Here is a 26,749-nt window from a genome sequence, read left to right on the forward strand (position 1 = left end):
GCATCAAAAAATTACTTTGACCCTCCAGGAAAAATACTCTGACGATAGCTGGATACAGCAACTTGAATCTCACACCTATTTCTATTCATTCCCCAATTGCTGGAATAAATGTGTTTCTCTTCTGCCTGATGAGTAATCATTTCCCACAAATGCTCTAGCTTCTCCAAATTTTAGTACTTTGTCCTTCTGCCATTGTTTTGTCAGAATCAACTCTTTCTGATATTAGGGTTGCATCTTTACTATTAGACATCTTGGCTGCTTGCTAATGGCCAAGTCTGGAGTTTACATATAATGTGCCCTTTCAATTAACAACTCCTGCTGTGGAATACCAGTCCAGTTGCTTATTTGTGCTTTCATAAAATTAATATAATCTGTTACTTCCATTTTCTCTAGTACAGCAGAAAATCTCAGGTTTTCCCTACATGCTCTGTCCTCTAATTTTACCATTTTTTTAATCTCTCTTCTTGAGCACTCTCATACTCTGTCTTTTCTTCATTTCGAACTCTGATTCTTGCAGTTTTATTAGTTCATCTAAATAGCTGCTTAAAGCTTATTCCATTTTTTCCATTTGTTTGTTATGAATCAATATACTTCTTCAAGGTTTCTTTTATTTTAATCATCTCTGAACACATCTGATTTGTTTCACCTCGATTAATGGACACCATGTCTTGCACCAAAGTTGGCGCTTGAACTGCATTTGCTGAACAACTGCATGATTCTTCCTAGTCACTGTTTTCTCTTCACTTTTTCTAGTTGATTTGCTTTCAGGCTCTCTTAAGTGTCTTCTTTGCTGACATCCAGACAATGTACTTACTAGTGAGTAACTGAATTCTAGTAAAACTGGCAGAATTACTAGGCCTTATTTCTCAGTTTCTTTTTCCACACTAGAAGAGCTGAAGTTAAGCTGTTGATCAGTGTGCAACCATCTTGGAAGTCGATAATTTTGCCATCCATACCAAAAAGAGTAGGATTGGAATTATGAGAGAAAAAAAGAGACTGTAGCAGCAGTGGGATCAATTAAAGCTGTAACTGTTGCTCAGGTGTGGGAATAATGTAGACATTTAAAAAAAACTGCCTTTTTTTAGGGGCAGCTGGCTATCAGAAAATTTTCAGGCAGTAACACATCCTCTAAAGCAGATAGAGCAAGAGGAATGGGTATATGTTCTTGAAAATCTTCCTGTAACAACTCATAGTATTTTCTGAGGTGCTGTGAAGTCTCAGAGAAAGACACCCTCCACCAGGGGAGAATCAATAACTGAGTGCTCCTCCACATCTGAATCAGAAATCTGAAGTAAAAAAACCTGTATCAGTCCGTGCATATTCCTGTTCAGATTTAGACTCTTTCTTTTTGTGGCAAGGAGGAGGACTGACTGTGGGACCGGTAATTTGTTCCACAGTCAAGCTGAAAATGGTGTCTCTTGAATTGCATTCAAGTTGTAGTTTCAACAGTGCAAATAAAGATGTCAAGAACATATTAACACACAACTGGGTTAGATACATCAAAAATAGAGGGGTTAGATGAAAAATTGGGTCAGACTCGCACTATACCGTACAAAAAAAGAATACATTTAAAAGAACAAATTTGACAGTACATGTAACAGTTAAGGGGGAAAACTTGGTTGCAAAAGGAATGTTTACATGTAGCACTTGCAGCCAATGTAGGTTCATATTTGGAGGTTCTACTATTACAGTGGGTAATTACCCAAGATCTATTTACCCGTATGGGAAATTTAATTGCAACATCCCGGGGGTAGTTTATTTATTATAAAATGTAGCAACATGACTGTGCAGTTAGAAAAAAAAAGGACATGAATAATGCTTTTTACAAGCCGACTAAATTGTATGAAAAATTCAGAAAGTTTTTGCTTTTTATAATGAAGAAAGTACCACGCTATGAAAGGGGAGGAGATTAGCGATCCTTTATAGAGAGACAGAAATATACCCAGGAATTAACAGCAGCATTCCCATTACAAGTTTATTAGTCCACAAAAGGTCCAATATTTAGATTTTAACTACTCAATAAATGTACTGATCATGTAGTGTAGCCAAGAGTTTTTAATCTGAGGAAGTCTGCAATAAACAAGTGGATGAAAGCGTTTTTCTTACCTGGAGCTATTGAGTTTTTTTTTTTTTTTTTTTTTGCATGATCCAAAACAATGAAAACATGAGGGGGGGATCACTTAAACAGTTTATAATGATGCCAATGTATTTCAGGTTACCAGGACCAGGAGAAGTATCCAGTCAAGGATGCTTACCTGCCCCAGCTATGCCATCAAATCTGAATGCACTATTTATACAGAATGTGAGAACAAAGCGAATGAGAAATGAATAGGACTGCTGACCACTAGCTACAGATCAATAATCTTAATCATAGGAAGAATAAGTTCCATTTTTTGGAACTTGGAGGTCTGGATGGGGCATATTACATGGCTAATGTTACTGGAATACATAATGGCTACTTTGCCTATCCCTTTGTGATTTCAGTCATTTCTAAGGATATTACAGCCTGAGGACAGGATTTATAGTCAAAATGTGTCCTAAGTCATGACCTCACAAACTAAATACTATTTGAGACATGCTGCACAATCAAGTCTGAGTTTGTTACTAGTACAATGAGCATTTGGAGGTATGACTTTCAAGCTTGTGAAGTTATTTCAATATGATGCACTGAGGTCACACAGGATCAGATTATCTTGTGAGGGGATACAGACAATCACATGACCTAAAGGTAAGGAAGCAGTATGAGAAAGTAGCAAGGATGATGGGTGGCATACTATAATATACAAAAGCAGTATCTCCAGTAGACAGAAAAGAAAATAAATAGATTATCCTTCTTTAGAGACAGCTGGCATATCCCAATCTGAAGTACTGAGTACAGCCAAACAGTTCTCAGTGTAAAGACAGAGAAAGTACAGACATTTCTAAGGACAACAGCAAAAACTGCAAATGGTCTGCATCAGAGGCCTGAGAGAGACCAGTACAGACAGACTAGAAGACTGGAACATGTACATTCTTAGGAGTGGAAGATGGGACTGGGGTGGATATAACAAATTATCACATATTAAGAAAATTCAAAGGCTGCAACTAAGTATCATATGTGAAAAAAATAAGCAATTTAAGAATACAATGGAAGTGGCACAGAGAAGGTACAAGGAAGTATTGTTTCACAGAAAAGGGTGTTGAATTAATTTACTGTTTTTTAAACCTGGTACTTTTTTAGGGTGACTGTTACACTCATTCAAGAATGTATGAAGAATACATGCAAAACATTTAGTTTTACAGCACTCCTTTTATGGCTGGTCTAAGTTATCAGACAGGTAGGGCCTACATCTTACTCAACAAAAAGAAGCATAGTCACAGGGTCCTTGCCAGATATCATTATTTAGTGTGCACCTTCAAGCTACATAAAATCAGCAAAATTGCACAATACCTACTCCTCATGTAAACTGTTATAGGAAGTGTACTTTACACTACCTGTATAACTATTACAATGAAGTGTTTACTCCTCAAGAAGCACTTCCTATTGAACCATAACTGCAAGCTGCATCATTGGTACCTCCCTTTAACCCCCGCCAAGTTCATTTTAAGGAAAATTGTTAAGGCAAAACTATCGCTTTGCAAGACCATTAATGGACAATAGTCTGCATATATAGTTACAACATTTAATGTTAACAGTACAAATATAAAATAATGCTGGCAAAGCTCTCAGTTCCATGCCCCTAAATGGTAATAATGTTTCTTATACAACCAAGGCTTTTCTTTTAAAAGGAAAATAATTTCAACAAATAGTAAGCAGAGCAATTTTATTTGACAGCATCACTGATAACTCATTAAGATACCTGGATAGTAAAAGCAGGGTTTGGATACTGGTTAAGAGAAGTAAAAGTAATCAAATGTTATAGCTAGAGAGTACTTACCCAACAGTAACTAAGTCAGTCTTATCAGGAATTACTTCAGGATCTGGGCAGTCAACTTCAGTGCATTTCAATGCATCAACACTGAAAGTGGGGGAAAAAGGAAACAAAGATTTACTTATAACAACACAATAACAAATCATAGCACATTCCAACTAAGCCCAAAGTACATTTTTGCATCACAGCAACAACTCGCATTAGTTCAGATTAACTAGGAAATCAGTTCAACCCAGTCTACAGCTTTTCTGCTACTATTACTCAGACTCCAAGCATTTATCTCGTATGTCAAAGGATTTACAAGGCGTGACACAAACCGTTGTATCAAAAAGACAATGGCAGCACAGGTGACATTTTATACCTGATAAATCCAGAAAAGGATATCTCAGTGCAGTGGAACATTTTGAGACAGCTTCAAATCTTTTTGGAATATAAAATTAATGAAGATAAAAAAGGCTATAGCCGTAAATTATATACCCACACACAAACTGCTTCAGCAATACCCATATTTATGGGGAACATGATAAGATGAAGTATTTAGAAGTATGGACCAAAAAGGCTTCTGTTACTGCAGCTGAGGAAATGTGGGAAGAGACTAAACAAAAAATAATACAAAAAAAATGAAAAACTGTAAGCTCATGTTTATTGACATGGATAGTAAGACACAAGCAGTGACAATATTTTTAAGTCCCTTTGGTCTTGTATATGGGGTCAGGCATACTTGTATTAATCCAAGGAGAAGTTGTGCAGAATAATTAATAAAGAATTGAAGGCATTTATTTGGGAGGGAAAGAGGGCAACAGTGGTTCAAATCCTATATGCACAATAGACAGCAAGCTGTCCTTTGGGATAATAACCTATCCAAACATCTCCCTATTACCCTTGGTGTCCCACAGGGCTCTATCCTGGGACCTCTACTCTTCTCCATATTCATCAACGACCTTTCTACTAATCTACCTCTACCTACCTGCATACAATACGCAGATGACTCCACTTTGATTTGTAAAGCAACCACTTTATCTGAACTCCATGCCATCACCCAATCAGTATTCAACCAAGTAGAAAACTGGTTCCAACAACATCATCTCCTCCTTAACACCAAAAAAAACAAACTATTCCTATTTACTCCAACTAACAAATCCACCCCACTAGACTTCTCTATTACCTCTATCGATGGTACAATCATAGCTCCTGACCCAACTACAAAACTCTTAGGTGTATTGATTGACCACAACCTCAATTTTGACGCTCATATTAATGCCACCATCAAAACTGTAAACAGAAAACTTGGATCCTTATATAGGATAAAACCTTGTCTTACGCCAGAAGCCAGAACTACTATTGCCCAGACCCATCTGATCTCCACTCTTTTCTATGCCTCCCCAGTTTATACTAATCTTTCCAAAAGCAATCTAAACAAACTGTCTACTTCTTATAACAATATTGCAAGGTTTGCTAATGGGTCCTCATTTAGAACACATCACCGTCTAAACCTAAAACTTCTAGGATGGCTTGAACTAAATAACCAGCTAAAATTTCAACAACTCTCCATTACTCATAAAATACTATACCAGCCTAGTAATACTCCTATTCTCAGTAGCCTCATCTCCCCCTACACAAACCTTTCTAACCTTCGCTCAGCAAATAAACTACTGGTTACCACCCAGAAATCCCAAAACAAGGCAGGTGATTCTCTTTTCCCTAATTCTGTGGGGAAGATTTGGAACAAACTTCCCACTAAACTTACATCTCTTTCATCATTACCTCTCTTTAAAAATCAACTAAATATTCACTTAAAAACACAATGGCTTTGTCCTTGTACTAACCCTGACTAACCCCCCTCCCCACCATAACTTTTTCTATATATCTCCTCCTTAACCCACTTTGAAGTATTTAGCAATTTCATCACTCTTCCCCATCCTAGTATCTTATTCCCATCATGCTATCATTGAGCATGCTCCTTACTACATATTCCTTCCTCAGTGAACTGTTATCTTCCCACCTTGTACATAAACCAATCTATTTCTTTCACTATGACTATAATTACTTAATGTACTTATTCTATTATAATTATAATTTCTCCTACTTCCCTGTCCTCCATAATTTCTCCTACTTCCCTGTGTTACACACCTTTCATAACCTTTTTATATCATTTCAAAGGCACATTCATACCCATTATACTAACATTGAATGATCTATCTCTTTCCCTTGGTCATAATACTGTATTTTACCTTATTAAACCCAGTACTCAAAATCTGTACACTTTTAGTTCTGTATAACTTAAGTTGATGAAGAAATTCTTATTTACTTTACATATTGCATGTATCTTTTTTGTATTGTCTTGATTTTATCTAGTTTAAAAGTGGAGCTTTTCTCCCCGGGCCTCTACTGAAAATGGACATGTATCCAGTTAGACTAGCCCGGTCAACAAATGTAAAATAAATAAATATAAAATAAAATGTTGATCCCTCCAATAAAAAAGGTGTTTAGCTTTACCTGATTTGAAGAGAGATTTTAGAGCTACACAGTTAAGGCTCATATACATGACACAAGCAAAAGGTTATAATTCAAAGTCAGAAGGGATGATGATGAAGCAAAATATCCCAACTAGCATCCAAACCAAAGAGTAAAAAAGGTCACACAGACAAACCAATTGGTAAAACCTACAAGAAAAATTCTAGCCAAGCTAGAGTTTTCACTGTGTGATACCTTAAACCGATCTGGATGTTAGTTGGGATATTTTGCAGACACCTTAATGGTTGTGGACATCAGCGGGGTTATAGACTGTGTGTTTCTAAAGTATAGCCAAACATTCCACTTAATACTCAGTTGACGAGGTCATAAAAAAGCTGAAACATGCATGTCCAGAGCTAGTGGCATTTGGCTTTAATGGCCTGAATGTATACACACAGACTTAAGATAAAGTAAAAAGTCATGGACATTTGTAAGACACTTTGATGTCTTAAGGAGTCATCTGCATATATCTCAGAGGCCTCTATTACAAGAGGTTTAAAGTATCTCAAAGTGAAAACTCTAGCCTGACTAGGTTTTTCTTGGAGTTTTTACTGTGGAAATAAGAGTATGACGTCTGATTTTATTGGCTCCTGAGAACCTTCACATGATACCTGGCAAAGAGTACCAAGAAAATTGTGGTTGCCATCAGAACTAGACTTTTACACACAATGCAGCTATCACTTGCAGTAACAGAGGATTATGGACACTAATGGAGATTGTTTGCTCAGTCTGGAGAGAACACTTGCTGGGTTGGTTCATATATCCAGGTGACACTCTAAAATGGTATGTGCTTTTAGCAACTCCCACTGAGGCTTCCATGGTTTAGCAAAATCTGAAATGAGTGGAACAGTAGTACACGATCCCTGGCTCCTGTCAATGACTTTGTTGTATGTGCCAAAAGTCAGTCATCTTGATGAGAAAGACAGGTTCCCCTCAGCTTGAAGTAAGCTGCTATGGCCACTTTAAAATCTCATATACATCCTTGGGGCTGTGTTGAGATAAAATGGCAGAACCCTGAACTACTAATTTTTGGCTGATACTATGAACTGCAGGAATCACCTGGAGGCCTTGGCTATTTTTGTCTGAAGAGCACTGAGCTGAAATGCTGGCCTGAGGTCCTTTGTCTTTTCTGGGAACTAAAGGAATATGAAGTAAACTCCACAATTACTCTTGGATCACTTTGAATCCAACAAGATTGCTACTGCTCTTTTGCATTCTTTATCCTGATGGGACAACATGTTTATAAGGGATAGGGTGCAAATTTTGGAGGGAGAAAGAAATGGTATGGTGTAGCCTCAGGATACTATACGCTTGATTTGCTTGCCCAGACTGACTGCCTACCATATTGGGAGATGCAAATCCAACTGTTTCCAGAGACGGACAGATGGGCAAATAATCAGGTGTTCTGCAGTTGATTTTATCAGGAGTGGGACTGGAGAAGCCCTGATTCTATAGATCTCTGTCCCCACCGTGGTGCCCATTCTGATAACCAAAGCATTTGTTTAAATCATAAGGCTGCAGTAAAAAGAGGGCTATTAAACCATCCTAAACAGCAAGGCCTTTGCATTCTTATAGTTATGAGCACATATATTCTTGTGAGTGCAGAACCTGACCCCAGCTGCAGCATATGTCTGCAGCTTTTCCTTTATCTGTGGTCCCAACAATAATGAGCTGCAAAACAGTGCACTGCTTAAGGATACATTGAAGCTGCCTGCAAATGAATAATTCCTGAGCTAAGAGTGGCATCTAATACTGACACCTGACCTAACAGCCCATGCAGCTATATCTGCAGTACTATGCAGATATAGCTGCATGGAAATGGTGGAAACAACATGAAAAGCTGACACCTTGTAATCAAGCTTGTGTTGCACCCTCCCAGTTAGGCAACTATCTCAGTATCTCCACCAGGTAATACAGACATTTACCATGTGCATCACATAGTTAATGGCCACAACTGTTAAGGTGCCCGACATATAATTGTGCTTGCCAAATCAGTCCAAAGTTCAAGATACTTTGTTGGTGTGGGCAGAATCATTGGGCTCTTTCTTGAAGGCTGTAGCTACCACAGTGAAATTGGCTAAGGGCCTCTTTCTTCAAAACTGCCAATCCTTAGGATGTTGTAGAATCTGTCTGGTCTTCCTGCAAAGGGTTCTGCCACATCAGGCTCTGGACAAGGCCATTGCAAGAACAGCAAACTGATGTAGTCTTCAGGAGGAACCATCCAAGAATTTGTAGGAGAAGGAAAGCTTAATGCAGAAGCTCTTCTTCATAGGAGACTGGGTTGTGGGCCAAGAAATTCTCTAACACATAAGCACAAGATATCTCCAAACCTGGGGTCATGAGGAAGTGATTGTGGAAGAAACCACCTCCTTAACCAAAGAGGGTGGGGACTTTGCAGGGGAGTCAAAACACATCATCTTGCATCTCATCTTCCTGGGCATATTTGGAGAAGTATCACCAGACATGAAGGACATCCTAGACAGACACAGTTTCATCTCTGCAAGGATTTCCTTTCCTCTACCTTTCTGCTCCCACTGTCTTCATCATCTTCACCCTAGTGTCTTCAGTCAGTAGACATTACTGGCTGTAACCAACACTGGTGCTAAATCCTCTGGGGAATTTTCATATGCCAAGTACTAGCTTTGCACCAAGTCCTCTCTCTGGGCTATCAACATCACCCACAGAGTGAACAGCACCAAGAACACTTGATACCACCTCCCTCAATAACAAAGTCAATACCAGTGCTGAAATGGGCTTTAGTACACTGGTCTCCAACAGTTGAACAGAGGCCATTGTCACCAAAACCGGTGCTGAGCAAGTGGCAGCAAGAAAATGAACCCTAACTTTTGTTGACAAAGTTACCGCCACAAGAGAAATCTGTGTCAAAACAGAATTCAGAAGATGGATTATCAACTCCAAACCTCAATGTGTCAAAAACAGGGTGTAGAGAAGAGAAAAATGAACTGGAAAGAACAGTACTTGATCAATATCCTCACCATCTTTTCTCAGTCAACTTGTACAAACAGATTGAGGAGAGACCTAAAAAATCTGACTGAGGCGATTGAAGGTCTGGTATCCAAATATTTAGGCAATTCATGTTTGTAACTTAAACATTTTTCTTCTTGGATGAGGAAAGTACAGTTGTGCACACTTACCATAAATGTAGATGTTCGAGCGTATTCACTGTTGCAGTCATCATACTTGGGTTATCTACCTGCAGGTAGCCCTCAGTCGGCCTGAATACCAGAGATTTAGTATTTCTGTGTCGGTTGTTGTCACTACAGGACTGACGTCAGGTCGTCAGGGGTATAAAAACAGGCAGCCGCCATTACATCAGTTTTTCTTGCCCCAAATGTCAGGAGCCCCCAAATAGGGAGCTAAGTTATGGTGGGGAAAACACCACCAGTAAAAAGTAAATACCACTACCAATAGTAATAGCCATAGAGAGAGAGAGAGAGAGAGAGAAACGAGGGGGCTTGAGGGAGGGAAAGCAGGACAGCAACACTGAATACACTCGAACATCTACATTTATGGTAAGTGTACACAACTGTACTATGTTCTTCGTGTTTCACTGTTGCAGTCATCACACTTGGGTGGATTCCCAAAGCTGAGGAATGGTGGAGGCAGTCAAGAGGAGTTAGGGATGGCTAGTACACCTTGCAAGACTGCTGTAGCAAAACCTGCCCTGGATTTGGAAAAGATAGGCAAGTGGTAATGCTTGGTGAAGGTGTGTATAGAACTCCAGGTAGCAGCCTCCAAGATGTCCCTGGTAGGGACTCCCCTGAGAAATGCTGTAGAGGTAGATGTAGCCCTAGTGGAATGTGTTCTGACCCCCTGAGGGGTTGGCTTTCCATGGTGCTTGTAGCAGAAATGGATGAAGTGTGCTATCCATTTGGAAATGGTTTGTTTTGAAATGGCCTTGCCCTCTGCCCCATTGCAAAGTAACTGGTCAGATTTTCTGAAGGGCTTAGTCCTGTCAAGGTAGAATCTGAGCTGTCTGTGCACATCCAAAGAGTGCAGGATCCTTTCCCCTTTATTTTGAGGATTAGGGAAGAAGGTTGGCAAATGGATGGATTGGTTGAGAGCCACACTGGACAGCACTTTAGGCATAAAGGAAGGATTAGTCCTGAGGGAAACCCTGTCAGCATGGAAAATAATGAAGGGTTCCACAGCCATCAGTGCTTGTAGCTCAGACACTCTTCTAGCTGAAGTGATGTCTAGAAGCAAGGCTATTTTCCAAGAGAGGAATTTTAACTCTGCTGAAGTAGCCGGTTCAAAGAGGGGGAAGCATGAGCTTTTTCAGTACAAGGTTAAGGTCCCAAGCAGGTGTGGGTGCTCTCCTTGGTGGCCTTAAGTTGTTTGCCCCTCTCAGGAACTGTTTGATGAGAGAGTGAGAGAATAGAGGTAGCTCAGTGTTGTAATAAGCCGAGATGGCAGAGGCATGGATCTTAATGGAGGAGAAGAATAGGCCTCTGTGGAGTAGTTCAGCTAGCTAATCCAGGATTAGGGGTAAGGAGGGCAGTGCTGTGTTCTCTCCTTCAGACTGAATCCAGGAACAATACCTTTTCCACTTATCAGCATAGGATTTCCTTGTACTGGGCCTTCTGGCTTCAAGAATAACGTCCAGCACCTGTTTGCTTAGGGTTGCTGGTGAAGAATTCAAGGAATAATACAGGCTGCAAGATTTAGGGTTTGCAATTGTGGATGCAAAATTTGTCCCTCCTGCTGAGAGAGCAGGGTAGGGGTCTGTTGTAGGCGCCAGGGTGGCATCATTAATACTCTTGTGAGAAGGGGCAGAGGGGGAAAGGCGTAGACTGACAACTTTTCCCATAGAAAGGATAGGGCATTCACTTTCCAGACCCTGCTATGAGGATTCCTGGTGTAGAATTTGTTGAGCTGATGGTTGTAGGGGAAGGCAAAGAGATCCACCTCTGGGGTCCCCCATTTCTGAATCAGAAGGTTGAAGATGCTGGGCTCCAATTTCCACTCGTGTGGGTCTAAGGGATTTCTGCTCAAGTCGTCTGTCAGTGAGTTTTGCTTGCTTGGCAGGAACTGAGCTTGTAGATGGACTTGGATGTCCAAGGCAGTGTTCCACAAGACCATGGCTAACCTGCAGAGTGGGTAGGAATGGGTTCCCCTCTGCTTGTTGATGTACCACATAACTGTGGTGTTGTCTGTTTTTATTAGCAGTTGTCCTGGAAAGAGTAGGGATCTGAAAGCTGTCAGGGCATTCTGTACAGCTAGCATCTCTTTCTGGTTGATGTGCAGATGAATCTGACTTGGGCTCCAGAGGTCCTGAATACATTTGCCAGCCATGAGAGTCCCCCAGGCATAGTCTGATGCGTCTGTGGTCAGGGTTTGGGTGGCGTGGGGTAGTGAATGTCAGTCCCCTGTTGTGGTTACATGCTTCTGCCCACCAAAAGAACTCTGTCCTTAGACAGGGTATGATAGGAATGACTGTTTCCAGGTTCTGAGAATGTTGGCACCAAAGACTTAAGTACCACTAACATTTCCTCATATGAAGTCTTGCATATGGAATTAGCAGTATACATGAGACCATGAATCCTAGGGCTTACAGTATTTTTCTTGCAGATAGCTGGGTTCTGGTGGCCATTTGTTTGAAGTAATCTGTCAGATAGACTTGCTTTTCTGAAGTGAGGAATGCCATCTGGGAAGCTGTGTCCAAGCTTGCTCCCAGGAATACAATCTTTTGACTGGGTACCAGTTGTAATTTATTTTCATTGATGGTGTACCCCAAGGAAGTGAGAAGGGCTTTTTACAAATGCCAGGTGCTGAAGCAGCAATTCCTAACTGTCCGCCTGAATCAGGCAGTCATCCAAATAAGGGAAAATTTGGATATTTCTCTGCCTGCAGTATGCAATGGCTGGAGCCAGGCATTTTGTGAATACCCTGGGTGCAGTAGATAAGCCAAAGGGAAGTGCAGAGAACTGATAATGCAAAGATCCTGCCCTGAAATGTAGATACTTCCTGCATGACTCCCTTATGGAGATGTGCAGACAGGCTTTTCTTTTTTTTAAGTCTAGGGTGACTAACCAGGCATCCTTGGCTAACATAGGAAGAAGTTGTTGCAGGGTAAGCATTTTGAATTTTGGTACCACTAGAAAGGTGTTGAGAATTGAAAGATCCAGGACTGGGCACCAATAGCCCTCTTTCCTGGGTACCAGAAAGAGTCTGGAGTAGAATCCTTGACCCCTCTGTTCTACTGGAACAGGATGAATAGCTCTGATATTGAGCAGGAAAGTACTTGGTTTTGAGCCTCTACCCACTGGTTTGGAGGAAGGTCTGGAAACCTGCTTGGGGTTGGCAGAGAATGGAAATAAAATTTGTACCCCTGGGATACAATGTTGAGAACCCATCGATCCTGGGTGATGGACATCCAGTTGTTTTGCATGAAGGGCAAGTTTTCCTCCTAGGGGCACAAGTAGTTGGGCAGGGCAGGGAAGTGCAGTGAATAAGTCATTGTGAGATTTTTCCGTAAGGAGGTGGCTTACCACTCCCTGCTTTAGGGGTGTGGGCACTTCATTGCTTAGATCTATGCATACCCTGAGACTGTAGTCTGGGTGGTCTGTTTCCCCTGGGTCTTGTTTGGGAAGGCCAGGAGGGGGCTGGAAAGGACTAGTGTTTTGAAGGGCAATGCCTACTGAATCTAGGGGGTTGCACTTGTAAGAATTCTTTAACAGTCTGCATAGATTTAGCTTTTTCTTCCATCTTTTTAAGAACCTCTTCTGCTTTGGTGCCAAACAGAGTCCTTATTCAAAAGAGCATCTAGTAATTTAGATTTGACATGATCTGGCAAGGTCTTCTCCTTCAGCCAAGCATGTCTTCTCAGTACAGAGCCAGTGTGACTGCTGCCCTGCAAGATGCTTCTAGGGCAACAAAGCCACACTGCAAAGTATGCTTACTTACTTGGTTTGCAGAGTACATAAGCTCCTGCAATTCTTTATTTTCTGCACAGTTTGGAAAAGTTACTTTTTGTTTAATAAGTTCCATAATATGTTGCTGGTACTTCAGCATATGAAGCTGGTAATTCAAAGCCCTGATAGCAAGAGTTGTAGAGGTATATACCTTCTTACCCCATCTGTCCAAAGCTCTGGGATCCCTGTCCGAAGGGGTGGGATTCTTGGCTGTAGTAGCCTTGATATTGGGAAATGATCTCTGGGTCAGCAGTAGGATTCTTGAACAGAAACTTGTGAGCATCAGGTACTCTGTAGTACCTGTCTGGTTTCCTAGGAGCAGGAGGTAAAGTGTCAGGAGTAAGACTGGATTCCATGAAAACATCATCCACAACATCCAGGACAGGGGGTATAGCTAAAGGCCTGTGCTGAGGCAACTCTAAAAATTCTCCGAGTCTCTTTTTGGACTGAGGATAGACTTGGCATTCCCAATGGAAATGCTGTCTTAAAGTATGCAAGGTTTCACCAAAAGAAAAATCCTCTGGAGGGGAGGAAGAGGGAATGGAATACTCTGCATCTGAATCCTCATAGGCAGGTATGTCAGAGTCATCGGACTCCCGTTCTGTAGGACCTGAAGGGGACTGGGTTCTTTGTCTCTTTGCAGGGGAAGGCTGACTTCCCCTAATCAGCGTAATAAGGTCTTCAGCCATTATAAGCATTTGTTTTTGTGGCATGGAGGCCTGAGCATGCGCTTTGGTCATCGGTTTTCTAGGTGTAGTGAGTACTCTGGGCCTAAGAAACTCGGTAGTTTTGGTTAGAAATTAAGTTGTCAGTTTAATTCAAACATCAGTAGAGCGAAGAACTGCATCAGAAGCCGGTGCCTGCACAGCGGCTCCAGACCCATCCAAGGCACAGACATCTGCAGGTTCCAAATGTCAAAGCATATCACGGCTTACCGGACTCTGAATGGGTCTCAGCAGAGGCCTGCAAATCCACTGAAGCAAGCATCAGAGGCTGCAAAGGTGCCTCACTGAGTACCGGCAGACTGGCAACTAGCTTAACGGAAGCTCCGTCGGCAGTTTTGGACCTAAGCGTCTGTGTCTGTCTTTATCCTTACGTTTTTCAGAAAATCTGTAGTCGGATGGCTTACCGAAGCCATTTCAGAATACGGAGATAGACAGCAAAACAATTTAGCGACAAAGACAGCCTGAGGATGAATGGTTTGGGCATTAAACAAGGCACAAAACTGATGGCGAGGGACGTCGTGGTCTGGGCCTAAACAGGTGACAAAGTAAGAATGAAAATTTCTGTGAGGTATTTGCTTTCCACAGACAAGACAATTGTTAACTTTTTCTGACATCGGTTAGAGCAAGAAAAAGGATCCCCAATGGGGTACTTAGCTTTAGAAGACTTCAGGATTATTCAGTTCGAAAATGAAAAATTCAGGTAGCGGCCAACCAGCACTTACGAACTGCTTCTGCTTCAGGCTCCTCCTCGACAAGAAAGACTGATGTAATGGCATCGGCTGCCTGTTTTTATACCCCTGACGACTTGAACAGTCCTGGAGCGACAGCAACCAATGCAGAAATACTAAGTCTTTGGTATTCGGGCCGATTGAGGGCTACCTGCGGGCAGATAACCCAGTTGTGATGACTGCAACAGTAAAACACGAAGAACATCAGCCATGATGAATTCCTAACTGGGGAAATTCCCTGGGTAGATCTTTGTTCATGAGACTACATTTATTACAGACGTCCCTGAATGGGAGAGAGGAGGTTCCACTTCTAGGTACCTTAGACGTGGAAGCCCAGTCAATCTCCCTAAAATCAAATTTTTTTTTTGGTGTCTGCCAGATGATTCTGATCCTTCTGAATCAAAGCCCCTTCATGATCACTTTGTTTTTGTTTCCTGTAGGTTCCTAAAACCAAGCTTCTCTCAGATTTCCATCAGTTCCACTCTCAGGAACACAATGTAAAGGGCATGTGTGGGTGTTTTTCTTTTTTTTGGGGGGGGGGGTATAACCACGTCTTATACTTTCTAAAACCAGTATACTTGTCTTTACCCATTTTACTTAACCAATTTAAAGACAAAAAAGCCTATCAAAGAAAGGCTAAAACTAACAAATATCAAGACAGTGACAGAATAAACACAATCCAATCAAATCAGACCACAAATTACATGGAAAGCTCAAAAAATAAACTTGAAATGTCAAACTAACACTAATTGCTAGCAACATAATGGCAAAAACAATGCTCAATGTAAGGAAAAATAATTAGATCTCACCTGGCTCAAGGAGCCAAAGTGAAAAAAAAAGTACAAACACTCATTAAAATAGTGACAGAATGAAAGTCATGTTGTGAGACTAGTAGCATCTTGGCATGAAAGTTTTCCAAAGTGTCAAGCAAGATCTGAAGAGAAGGGAAGTGAGGTGCATTCAAGAAGACAGAGAAGAGTTCAACAGCCTGGAGGAGTTTTAAAGTTGGTGCCTGATTACTGTCCGTGGCTACCAGTTTTGAACCTGAAGAAGGACAGCATCATGCAAAACTTACCCATTACACTCTCCTGGTTTATCTCAGAAAGGGATAACTGATAACAAAAACAATTATGTCAGACAATAGGGCAATAAGAAAGTACCATCAATGAGGCTGATTACTCCCAGAACTTCTGTTATTTAGGGGGGGTATACGGACGTAACCTGATCCACTACTTAGGACTTGAAGTCTTGAAACTTGAAAATAAGAGTCTACAAAGTCTTCAGGTCTTATCTGTGTACAAATTTTATGGAAGGACATCTTAGAAGAGTAAGTGTTGGGTCCAATATGAGATAACAGATAAAGAAAAGAAAAAAACCCAAAATAGGTAAATGCAAAGTAGTAGCAAGTGGTAAACCAACGCAGGCAGTGTTTGCTGTCCAAGCACTTAATTTAATCTGCCGTTTCCGTAGTCAGAGTAGATCACATTCATTCTGGTGGATGCATCATCAGATTACTCAATCAATCCAACTTATGCCATAGTAAAACGGTAGGTTAATCAAAAATGACAACTGTGAATAAACATGTCAGTTTAATAATTTGGGCTACCCATGCACTGACCTACAATAAAATAATAAGGACTAACACAAAGGGAGTAGCATGGAAAAGTTATCTCCTAAAAAGCAGATCCCTTAGGTAACACCAGATAGAACAGTAGTCATGCAAGAATAACTCCTCTTAATAACAAATTTATCACAGGTATACATTATATAATAGCCACCCAGAAAAGGGATTTAATACCCCCTGGGGGTGGGTCACAAGGAAATAAAGAAAACAGAGCACTGAAAAATTAACAAAAAATGGTGTCTACTACTAACTTATCCAAATATATGTTGATCAGACAGCAATACGCTTGAAAATGATCTTTCTATATTGCAGGTGAAAGCTTTAAGAGGATAAAAAAAACATCATTGTTAGTCTCTATGGAGTGCTAGAAGACGGCCAACTGATGGCTATTGCAAGGGGAGAAAAAAACAAAAAAACCCATCTTTAATGTTGAAGCTTTGTTACTTCTGTGGAAGATTATGCTGTATTTCTAATTTATTATATTTTTCCGTTTTTTTCCATTGGTTTTCATTAACGTTGCTGCGGGTTTTTCTTCATTTTAGTCATTTTAAAAGTTCTTGTTTTTCTATCTAGTTTGTTCGATTACCCTGTTCGAATTTACTTTAAACTAACTGTAGTGCAGTTTTACATTACGAAAGCCTGGGACTGCATTTGTAGTGGGAGAAGAATGTGGCCTAGTCTGTCTGAGATGAAAATCATACAAAAAGGGTTTAAGTGAGACTGCTTGACCAGTCAGAGGGCTATTTGCTTTGTTTAATCAGTTTTCTCTTCCTCTGTGCATTTAACGTGTTTGCACAGTACTGATCATCATGCAGTAACAATTAGCTGTGCTCTGTATATACATAGAAACACAGAACTGAAATTTTCCATATAAAACCACCCCTGAAATTTCCACAGTACTTAGTTTTGCAAAGAGCAACTAGTTTGAGCACTGAACTGCCACCCCCCCCATCCCGTTTAGTCGTAGATACTCATTGTTGTCTACACTATGACAGCAACCAATGTAGCCAGCTATAAATTCCCTCTTGTTCCACCTCCTTTTAGAACAAGAAATAGGTATCTGTAGTCATGGACATGCACGTCCCTGCTACCTCTGCAGCCAACCTGGTGAATATGAGCATCCTGAGGCAATATAGCAATTGTCTCATGTTTACTGATGACCACTTAATACTTAAACAAACTGATACGAGTGTGACAGATGTAGTTATTAAAATGTTCCTGGAGGCAAGCCTCTCACATACAAGCACTTATAACAACAGGTTATTGGTAAGACACAGACACACACACACACACACAGACACACACACAGTGTGGACCACACAAATAGACCCACACATGACGAAGCTTTGAAATTTAATCTCCTTAAACCACAAAGAACTACCAGACATTGCACAAACAAAAGTATCCTCAGCAACCTCAAGAGCATTTCACACAAATCAACACCAAACATGGCACATACAGCCACAACCCACAGTGTTTCAGCTTTTAAATCCATAATGCACTCCACCACACAACCCAATACTTGGTCATAGTACACTCCATTCTGAGACACAATGATGTTCCACTCACCAGAGTCATGGTCAGCTGTCTGTCAGGTGCCAGGATCCATCAGATCTTGCAGGCTCTTAGGTTACTGAACCATAAGTACCCATATGACTTAGTTACAGTCCACGTAGGAATAAACAACCACATATGTACTCTTCCCTGGACTAAATGAAGAAAGACATAACAGGGCTCTTACACTGTGTCCCCCAGGCTGGTATGAGCCTAGCAATGAGCAGCATTCTACATTCTCCAATGATGACATTACAATAAGAACAGAAAATAACTTACTTTAACAATTAGCTTAGAGTATGGTGTCATTCAAACAGGGTACAATATTTGTCAGTCTGGGAGTACACACTGCTTTGTCACGAATGTTCTGCACCTGTAACCTATGGGATTTCAAATATTGGCTAAAACCTTGTCCACCCCCATACTGCCTATTTATCAGTTTGGCTCTGTCTCAAAAAAGTACAGTTGTGTACACTTACCATAAATGTAGATGTTCGAGTGTATTCACTGTTGCAGTCATCACATTTGGGTTACCTGCCTGCAGGTAACCCTCAGCCGGCCTGAATACCAGAGTCTTGGGATTTTTGCGTCAGATGCGGTCGCTTCTTCCATGATGTCAGATCGTCAGGGGTATAAAACATGCAGCTGATGCCATTACATCAGTTTTTCTTGTCCCAGATGTCAGGTGCCCCCAAAATAGGAAGCAATTACATGGTATATAATACCCCCAGCAAAAAACAAATACCAATGATATACGATATGGCAGACAAAAAAGATAGGATACAAGTCAAGAGAAGTCAGGGGGGCTGGAGGGAGGGTAACCAGGACTGCAACAGTGAATACACTCAAACATCTACATTTATGGTAAGTGTACACAACTGTAGTATGTTCTTTGTGTTTTACTGTTGCAGTCATCACATTTGGGTCGATTCCCAAAGCTAAGGAAGGGTGGAGGTAGTTATGAAGCATTAGGGCTGGCAATCAGGCCCTGTAAGACTGCTGTGGCAATCCAGTTCTGGATTTAGAAAATATAGGCAAGTTGTAGTGCTTGGTGAAAGTGTGCACAGAGCTCCAGGATGTCCCTGGTAAGGACTCCCCTGAGAAATGCTGTAGAGGTAGATGTAGCCCAAGTGGAATGAGTTCTGATCCCCTGTGGGGTAGATGTAGCCCAAGTGGAATGAGTTCTGATCCCCTGAGGGGTAGGTTTCCCATGGTGCTTGTAGCAGAAATGGATGCAGTGTACTATCCATTTAGAAATGGTTTTCTTTGAAATGGCCTTGCCCTCTGCCCCTGCAGCAAAGCTAGCAGCTGGTCAGATTTTCTGAGAAGCTTAGTCCTGTCCAGATAGAACCTAAGCTGCCTGTGCTCGTCCAGGGAATTCAGGATTTTTTCCCCTTTATTCTGAGGATTAGGAAAAAGGGTTGGCAAATGAATGGACTGGTTTAATGCCACACTACACATCACCTTGGACATAAAAGGTGGGTTAGTCCTGAGGGAAACCCTGTCTGCATGGAAGATAATGAAGGATTCCACTGCCATAAGGGCCTGCAATTCAGAAACTCTTCTTGCTGAAGTGATGGCTAGAAGTAAAGCTGTTTTCCATGAGAGGAATTTTAACTCTGCTGTGGTCACAGGTTCAAAGAGCGGAAGTGTGAGCTTTTCTAATACAAAGTTAAGGTCCCAAGCTGGAGTGGGAGCTCTCTGAGGGGGGGGGGGTCTTCAATTTTTGGCTCCTCTCAGGAACTGTTTTACCAGAGGATGAGAGAAGAGGGGTGGCTCAGTATTATAATGAGCTGAGATGGCAGAGGCATGAATCTTAATTGATTGAAGAGCAGGATAGGCCTTTGTGGAACATTTCTGTTAAGTAATCTAGTATATGAGGTAAGCTAGGCACAGCTGTGCCCATTCCCTGAGACTGACTCCAGGAAAACTATCTATTCCATTTTTATGAATAGGATTTTCTAGTCCTAGGCCTCCTTGCTCAGGAATGACATTCAGCACCTGCATACTGAGGGTTGCTGGTGTTGAATTCAGGGGATTGGCCAGGCTGCAAGGTTCAGGGTCTGTAGGTGAGGGTGCAGAATCTGGCCCGCCTGCTGGGACACCAGGGAAGGAGTCTGAAGCAGTTACCATGGTTGTAGCACTGTCATACTGCACAAGAGAGGGTACCAGTGCTGGTGTGGCCAGTCTGCCCCAATCAGGATTGTCCTTGGCTTGTCCTGTTTGATTTTTAGTAGAACCTTCGAGAGGAGTGGCAGAGGGGGAAAGGCATAGACTGAGAGGCTTTCCCAGGTGAAGGACATGGCACCCACTTTCCAAGCTTGGCTGTGGGGAGTTCTGGTGCAATACTTGCTCAATTGATAGTTCTGAGGGGAAGCAAAAAGGTACACCTGTGGTGTTCCCCCACCTGTTCCTCAAAAGCTTGAATATTTTGGGTTCCAGTTTCCACTCGTGTGGGTCCATGAGATTTCTGCTTAAGTCGTCTGCCAGAGAATATAGTTTGCCTGGCAGGAACTGAGCTTGTTAAGTGCACTTGGTTTCTCAAGGCTGTGCTCCACAGAGCCATGGCTAGTCTGCAGAGTGGGTAGGAATGGGATCCCCCCTGCCTGTTATGTACCAAATAACTGGGGTGTTGTCTGTGTTTAGCAATAGTTGTCCTGGAAGAATAAGGCCTTTGAAGGCTGTCAGAGCATTCGGTACAGGTAACATTTCTTTCTGACTGATATGCAGGTGCATTTGGTTTGGGATCCATTTGCCCTGAATGCACTGCCCTGCCATGTGAGCCCCCCCCCCCCATGCATAGTCTGATGCGTCTGTTAGGGTTTGGGTGGCAGAGGGTAGAGTGAAAGGGAGTCCCTTGTTGTGGTTGCAGGCCTCTGCCCACCAAAGGGACTCTGTCCTTAGGCAAGGAATTATAGGAATTATTGTTTCCAGGTCCTGAGAATGTTAACGCCAGAGACTTTTTAGGTACCATTGAAGTTCCCTCATATGCAGTCTTGCATATGGAATTAGTAGAATGCAAGAGGCCATGAACCCTAGGGCTTGCAGTATTTTTCTTGCAGATAGCCCGGTTTTGGTGTCCAGTAGACTGAAATAGTTTGTCAAATAAATTTGTTTGTCTGGAGTGAGGAATGCCATCTGGGAAGTTGTATTCAAGCTTGTTCCCAGGAATACAATCTGTTGGATGGGTACCAACTGTGATTTCTTTTCGTTGATGGTGTACCCCAGTGAAGTTAAAAGTCTCTTTACAAATGCCAGGTGCTAAAGTAGCAATTCCTGACTGTCCGCCTGAATCAGGCAATCGTCCAAGTATGAGTAAATTTGAATTCCTCTCTGCCTGCAATATGCAATGGCTGGAGCTAGGCACTTTGTGAATACCCTGGACGCAGTAGATAAGTCAAAGGGAAGTGCAGAGAAAGTACAGTTGTGTACACTTACCATAAATGTAGATGTTAGAGTGTACTTACTGTTGCAGTCATTACATTTGGGTAATCCTGCTTGCAGGTTGCCCACAGCCGGCCTGAATTCCGAAGTCTTGGGTCCTGCGTCGGCTGCTGTCGCCCTTTCCCTGACGTCAGGTCGTCAGGGGTATAAAAGAAGCAGCCAACATCATTTTCTTCAGTTTTTCTTGCCCCAGATGTCAGATGCCCCCCAAAAAGGGTAGCCAAACTTTATATATATATATTCAGAAATGCATCAATATAAATTTTACCTTCATCTATAAGCAAATACACCACATAGGTAGTATAAATCAGAGAAGGAAAGATAAGATCCAAAAGTGAAAAGGGGGAAGGCGGATGGGTAACCTGGACTGCAACAGTGAATACACTCGAACATCTACATTTATGGTAAGTGTACACAACTGTACTATGTTCTTCGTGTTTCACTGTTGCAGTCATTACATTTGGGTGGAGTCCCAAAGCTATGGTTGGGAGGCTGGAACTAGACAGCAGTAGGAGCGGCTATGAGGCCCTGCAGAACTGCAGTGGCAAAGCCTGCCCTGGATTTAGAGTAGATTGGCAGACGATAATGCTTTGTAAAGGTGTGCACTGAACTCCAAGTAGCCGCCTCCAAAATGTTTGTGTTTGGTACTCCTCTGAGAAAGGCTGCTGAGGTGGCTGCAGCTCTGGTGGAATGAGGCCTAATGCCCTTAGGCACTGGCTTGCCATGGTGTAAGTAGCAAAAACGAATGCAGTGGCCTAATCACTTAGAAATAATGTTATTTGAGATAGGCTTTCCTTGTGATCCTGCAGCATATGCCACTAGTAATTGCTCCGTCTTCCTGAAAGCTTTGGTTCTGTCCAAGTAGAATCTAAGCTGTCTGTGTACATCCAAAGAATGCAGAATTCTCTCCCCCTTGTTCTGTGGATTTGGGTAAAAGGTTGGCAGATGGATGGCTTGGTTAAGAGCCACACTGGACACTACTTTAGGCATAAATGTTGGGTTTGTCCTCAGGGAGACCCTGTCTGGATGAAAAATGATGAAAGGTTCCACAGCCATGAGTGCCTGTAGCTCTGAAACTCGTCTTACAGAAGTAATTGCTAAGAGCAGAGCTATTTTCCAAGATAAAAACTTCATATCAGCTGTAGCTGCTGGCTCAAAAGGAGGCAGGGTGAGCTTTTCCAAGACATAGTTGAGGTCCCATGCAGGTACTGGTAGTCTTCTTGGGGGCCTTACATTTTTGGCTCCTCCGAGGTACTGCCTTAATAAAGGGTGAGAAAAAAAAGTGGTGGCTTTGTATTGTAATGAGCCAAAATGGCAGAGGCATGAATTTTAATTGATGAAAAAGATAGGCCTTTGTCCAGCATTTAAGTATTGCAAAATCTGAGGAATATTTGGTACCGCTGTATCAGTTCCTTGTGCCTGGTTCCAGGCACAGAATCTCTTCCATTTTGCAGCATAAGACTTTCTAGTACTAGGCCTTCTGGCTTCCAGAATGACATCCATCACAGCTTTACTGAGAGGTGTTTTTTGTAGGACTACATTATCCGCCATGCTGCCAAGTTTAATGTCCTGAGTTGGCTGTGCATGATCTGATTGTTTTGCTGGGACAGTAGTAGAGGTATTTGAGGTAAGGTCCAAGCCGGGTATAGAGATAAGTTCCTTAGTATTGGATACCAGTACTGGCATGGCCAGTCTAGGGCAATCAGTATCATCTTTGGCTTCTCCTGTCTTACCTTTAGAAGCACCTTGGGGAGGAGAGGCAGTGGAGGAAAGGCATATACTGATAGGTTTTTCCAGCTGAAAGATAGGGTGTCCACTTTCCATGCTTGTCTGTGATAAGTCCTTGTGCAGAATCTTTTTAGTTGGTAATTGTGAGGGGAGGTAAATAGATCTATGTCCGGGCATCCCCATTTCCTTGTTATCATGCTGAAGACTTGCGGATCCAGCTTCCACTCGTGGGGATCCATGAGGTTTCTGCTTAGTTCATCTGCCAGAGTATTTTCCTTTCCTGGCAGGAATTGTGCCTGCAGATGTACTTGGTAAGTCAAAGCTGTCTCTCACAAGGTCATGGCTAGTCTGCAAAGGGGGTAAGAATGTGTGCCCCCCTGCTTGTTTATATACCACATGACCGTGGTGTTGTCTGTCTTTATCAGTAGTTGTCTCGGATGAAGTAGGTCCTTGAAGGCTGTCGGGGCATTTTGAACAGCTAACATATCTTTTTGATTGATATGTAGATGCATTTGGTTTGAGGACCATGTGCCCTGAATGCCTCTTCCTGCCATGTGGGCTCCCCAAGCATAATCTGATGCATCCGTTGTTAGTGTTTGCCTGGCTGGAGGTAATGTGAATGGCTGTCCCTTGTTTTGGTGACAAGCATTTGCCCACCATCGAAACTCCTGTTGCAGGCAGGGAATGAGAGTAATGACTGTTTCCAGGCTGTGGCAATGTTGAGTCCCAACACTTTTTAGGTGCCACTGAAGTTTCCTCATATGCAGTCTTGCATATGGAATTAGTAGGATGCAGGATGCCATGAAGCCCAAAGCCTGCAGAATTTTTCTTGCAGATAACTGGGCCTTTGTTGCCAACATTTTGAAATAGGTAGTTAGTTGCCTTTGTTTGTCTGGCGTGAGATAAGCCGTCTGGGCAGTTGTATTCAAGCTTGCACCCAGGAATGTTATCTCTTGTGAGGGTACTAGTTTTGATTTCTTTTTGTTGACTGTGTACCCTACGCAAGTTAGAAGTCTTTTCACAAACGCCAGATGTTGAAGAAGAATGTCCTTGTTCTCTGCTTGAATGAGACAGTCATCCAAGTAAGGATATATTTTTATTCCTCTGTCTGCAGAATGCGATTACTGGTGCCAGGCACTTTGTAAAGACCCTGGGCGCAGTAGATAAGCCAAAGGGCAGTGCAGAGAATTGGTAATGCATTGAACCAACCTTGAATCTTAGGTATTGTCTGCATGATTGTCTGATTGGAACATGCAGGTAATGCCTCTTTTAGGTCTAAAGTCACAAGCCAAGTATTCTTGCTCAACATGGGCAGAAGCTGCTGCAAAGTCAACATTTTGAATTTTGGAATATCCGGGAAAGTGTTCAGAATAGATAGGTCCAGTATCAGCCTCCAAGCCTTGTCCTTTCTGGGTACTAAGAACAGTCTTGAGTAAAATCCTTGTCCCTGCTCTTGCTCTGGTACTTGTTGAATGGCCACCATGTCCATGAGGGATGAGACTTGTTTTTGTGCCTCTGCCCATTGATTTTTTGGCAGATCTGGCCAGCCATTTGCCTTTGGCATAGTATGGAAAGGGAACTTGTATCCTTGCGACACTATGTGTAGAACCCACTTGTCCTGGGTTATGATGTGCCAAATTTGAGCAAAAAGTGCTAATTTCCCCCCCAAGGGTGCTGCCAAAAGAAAAGTGCTTGGTGCAGGCAGGGGGAAGTCAATGGGACTGTTTTCTGTATGTTTGTGATCTATCTTCTCCAGCTTTGGAGGTAGAAGCACCCCATTGTTTGGCCCTATAAGAACCTTGCGCCTGGAATCTGCCCCTAGGGTGTCTGGATCTACCCCTTTGAGGTCTGACACAGGAAAGGATCACTTTTTTGTAGGCCAGTGTCTACTAAACCTAAATGGCTGTACTTGTAAAAATTATTTTGACAGTTTGCATAGATTTAGCTTTACCACCAAAGTATCATGCTGTAAAGATGCATCTAGTAATTTAACTTTAACATGATCAGGCAGATTTTGTTTCTTAACCAAGCATGCCTCCTAATTGCAGAACCCATAACTGTGGCCCTGCAGGAGGCCTCCAAAGAATCAAAACCACATTGCAAAGTATGTTTTCCAACTTGTTCTGCTGCATACAATAAATCCTGCATTTCCCCATTTTCTGCGCGTTCAGAATTTAACATTTTCTGTTTAAGCAATCCCATGACATATTGCTGATACTTAAGCATACAAAATTGACAGTTTAAGGCCTTATAGCCAAAGTTGCAGATGTGTAAACTTTTTTTCCCCATCTATCCAGTGCCCTTGAATCTCTGTCAGAGGGGGTTGGGTTTTTTGCAGTGGAAGCCTTAACTCCCTTTGGACCCTGTGAAATAGTTTCTGGGTCAGCAGCAGGGTTTTTAAAAAGAAATTTGTGAGAGCCAGGAACCCTGTAATATCTGTCAGGCTTAACAGGAGCTGGGGTAAGGAGTCAGGGGTCAGACTAGACTCCGAAAACACATAGTCTACAATGTCTAACACAGGTGGAATAGCTAGAGGCCTCTTCTGAGGTAGTAAAAGGAAATCACGGAGCCTCTTTTTAGATTCCGAAAAATCTTGGCTCTCCCAGTGGAAATGCTCCCTCATGGTATGCAAGGTTTCCCCAAAGGAATAGTCCTCAGGAGGAGATGCTGATGGAATAGATTCTTCAGCATCAGAATCCTTATGGGGGGAAGAGAATATTCCTGATCAGAAGAAATAGAAACCTGATCTGAAGATTCATAGTCAGTGTCTTGCCTAGGCCTCTTATCAGGAGGGAGATGGGAACCCCTGATCAAGGTAATCAAGTCTTCGGCCATTTTGACCATCTGTTTTTTGGCCATAGAGACCTGTCCACGTGGCTCTTGAGTTTGTTTCCTTGCTTTAGAAGGTGCTTTAGTCTTTGCCTTTGATGCTGAAGTTGTTTTAATGTAAAGATGTTTAGGTCTGAATACACCCTCAGAAGCCGGTGCCTGCTCAGAGGCTCCGGACCCAAATGAGGGATTAATGTCCGAGACTCCAATACCCAGAGTATCCAGCTGCATGGCCGACTCCATGTGGGAGTCAGTAGCGGCCTGCGACTCTAAAGCAGCGGGCATCAGGGGCTGCGAAAATGCCTCACTGAGAACCGGCGACTGGCTTAGGAGAAGCTTCGTCGTCAGTTTTGGGCCTCGGTTGTTTTTCTTTTTTTTGTAAACTCCAGTAGTCGGCTACCCGACGACATTTCAGGATAATTAAACCAGCGTCCAAAAAAGTTTAAAGCAAAATCATACCGACGCTTAATAGTGCGTTGGTTAAATCTAGCACAAAACCGACAGCCAATAACGTTGTGATCAGGGCCAAGGCAAGGAATACAGTAAGAATGAAAATCCTTATGAGGTATTTGCTTTCCACAAGAAATACAATTATTAACTTTTTCTGACATCGGTCTGGAGCAAGAAAAAAGTTTCCCCAATGGGGTACTTAGCTTTACTGAAGACTTTGGATCTGAAACTCAAACACGAAAATCTCAGGAGTCTGCCGACCAGCACTTGTAAACTGCTTCTGCTTCGGGCACCGCACGGCAAGAAA

General features: G+C 42.2%; 1 protein-coding gene across 1 annotated transcript in view; it reads right to left on the bottom strand.

Moving 5' to 3' along the window:
* SNAPC3 (small nuclear RNA activating complex polypeptide 3) overlaps positions 1-26,749 on the bottom strand; it is a 451,523-nt gene that overhangs the window by 326,979 nt on the left and 97,795 nt on the right. The window contains exon 2 of the mRNA XM_044061357.1: positions 3,918-3,998. Coding sequence (XP_043917292.1) covers positions 3,918-3,998 — 81 coding nt within the window. The remainder of the gene's footprint in view (positions 1-3,917; positions 3,999-26,749) is intronic.

The sequence above is a fragment of the Protopterus annectens genome, chromosome 2.part0 (genome assembly GCF_019279795.1).
Source record: "Protopterus annectens isolate FY-2018-M chromosome 2.part0, PAN1.0, whole genome shotgun sequence".
Taxonomy (NCBI): Eukaryota; Metazoa; Chordata; order Ceratodontiformes; family Protopteridae; genus Protopterus; species Protopterus annectens.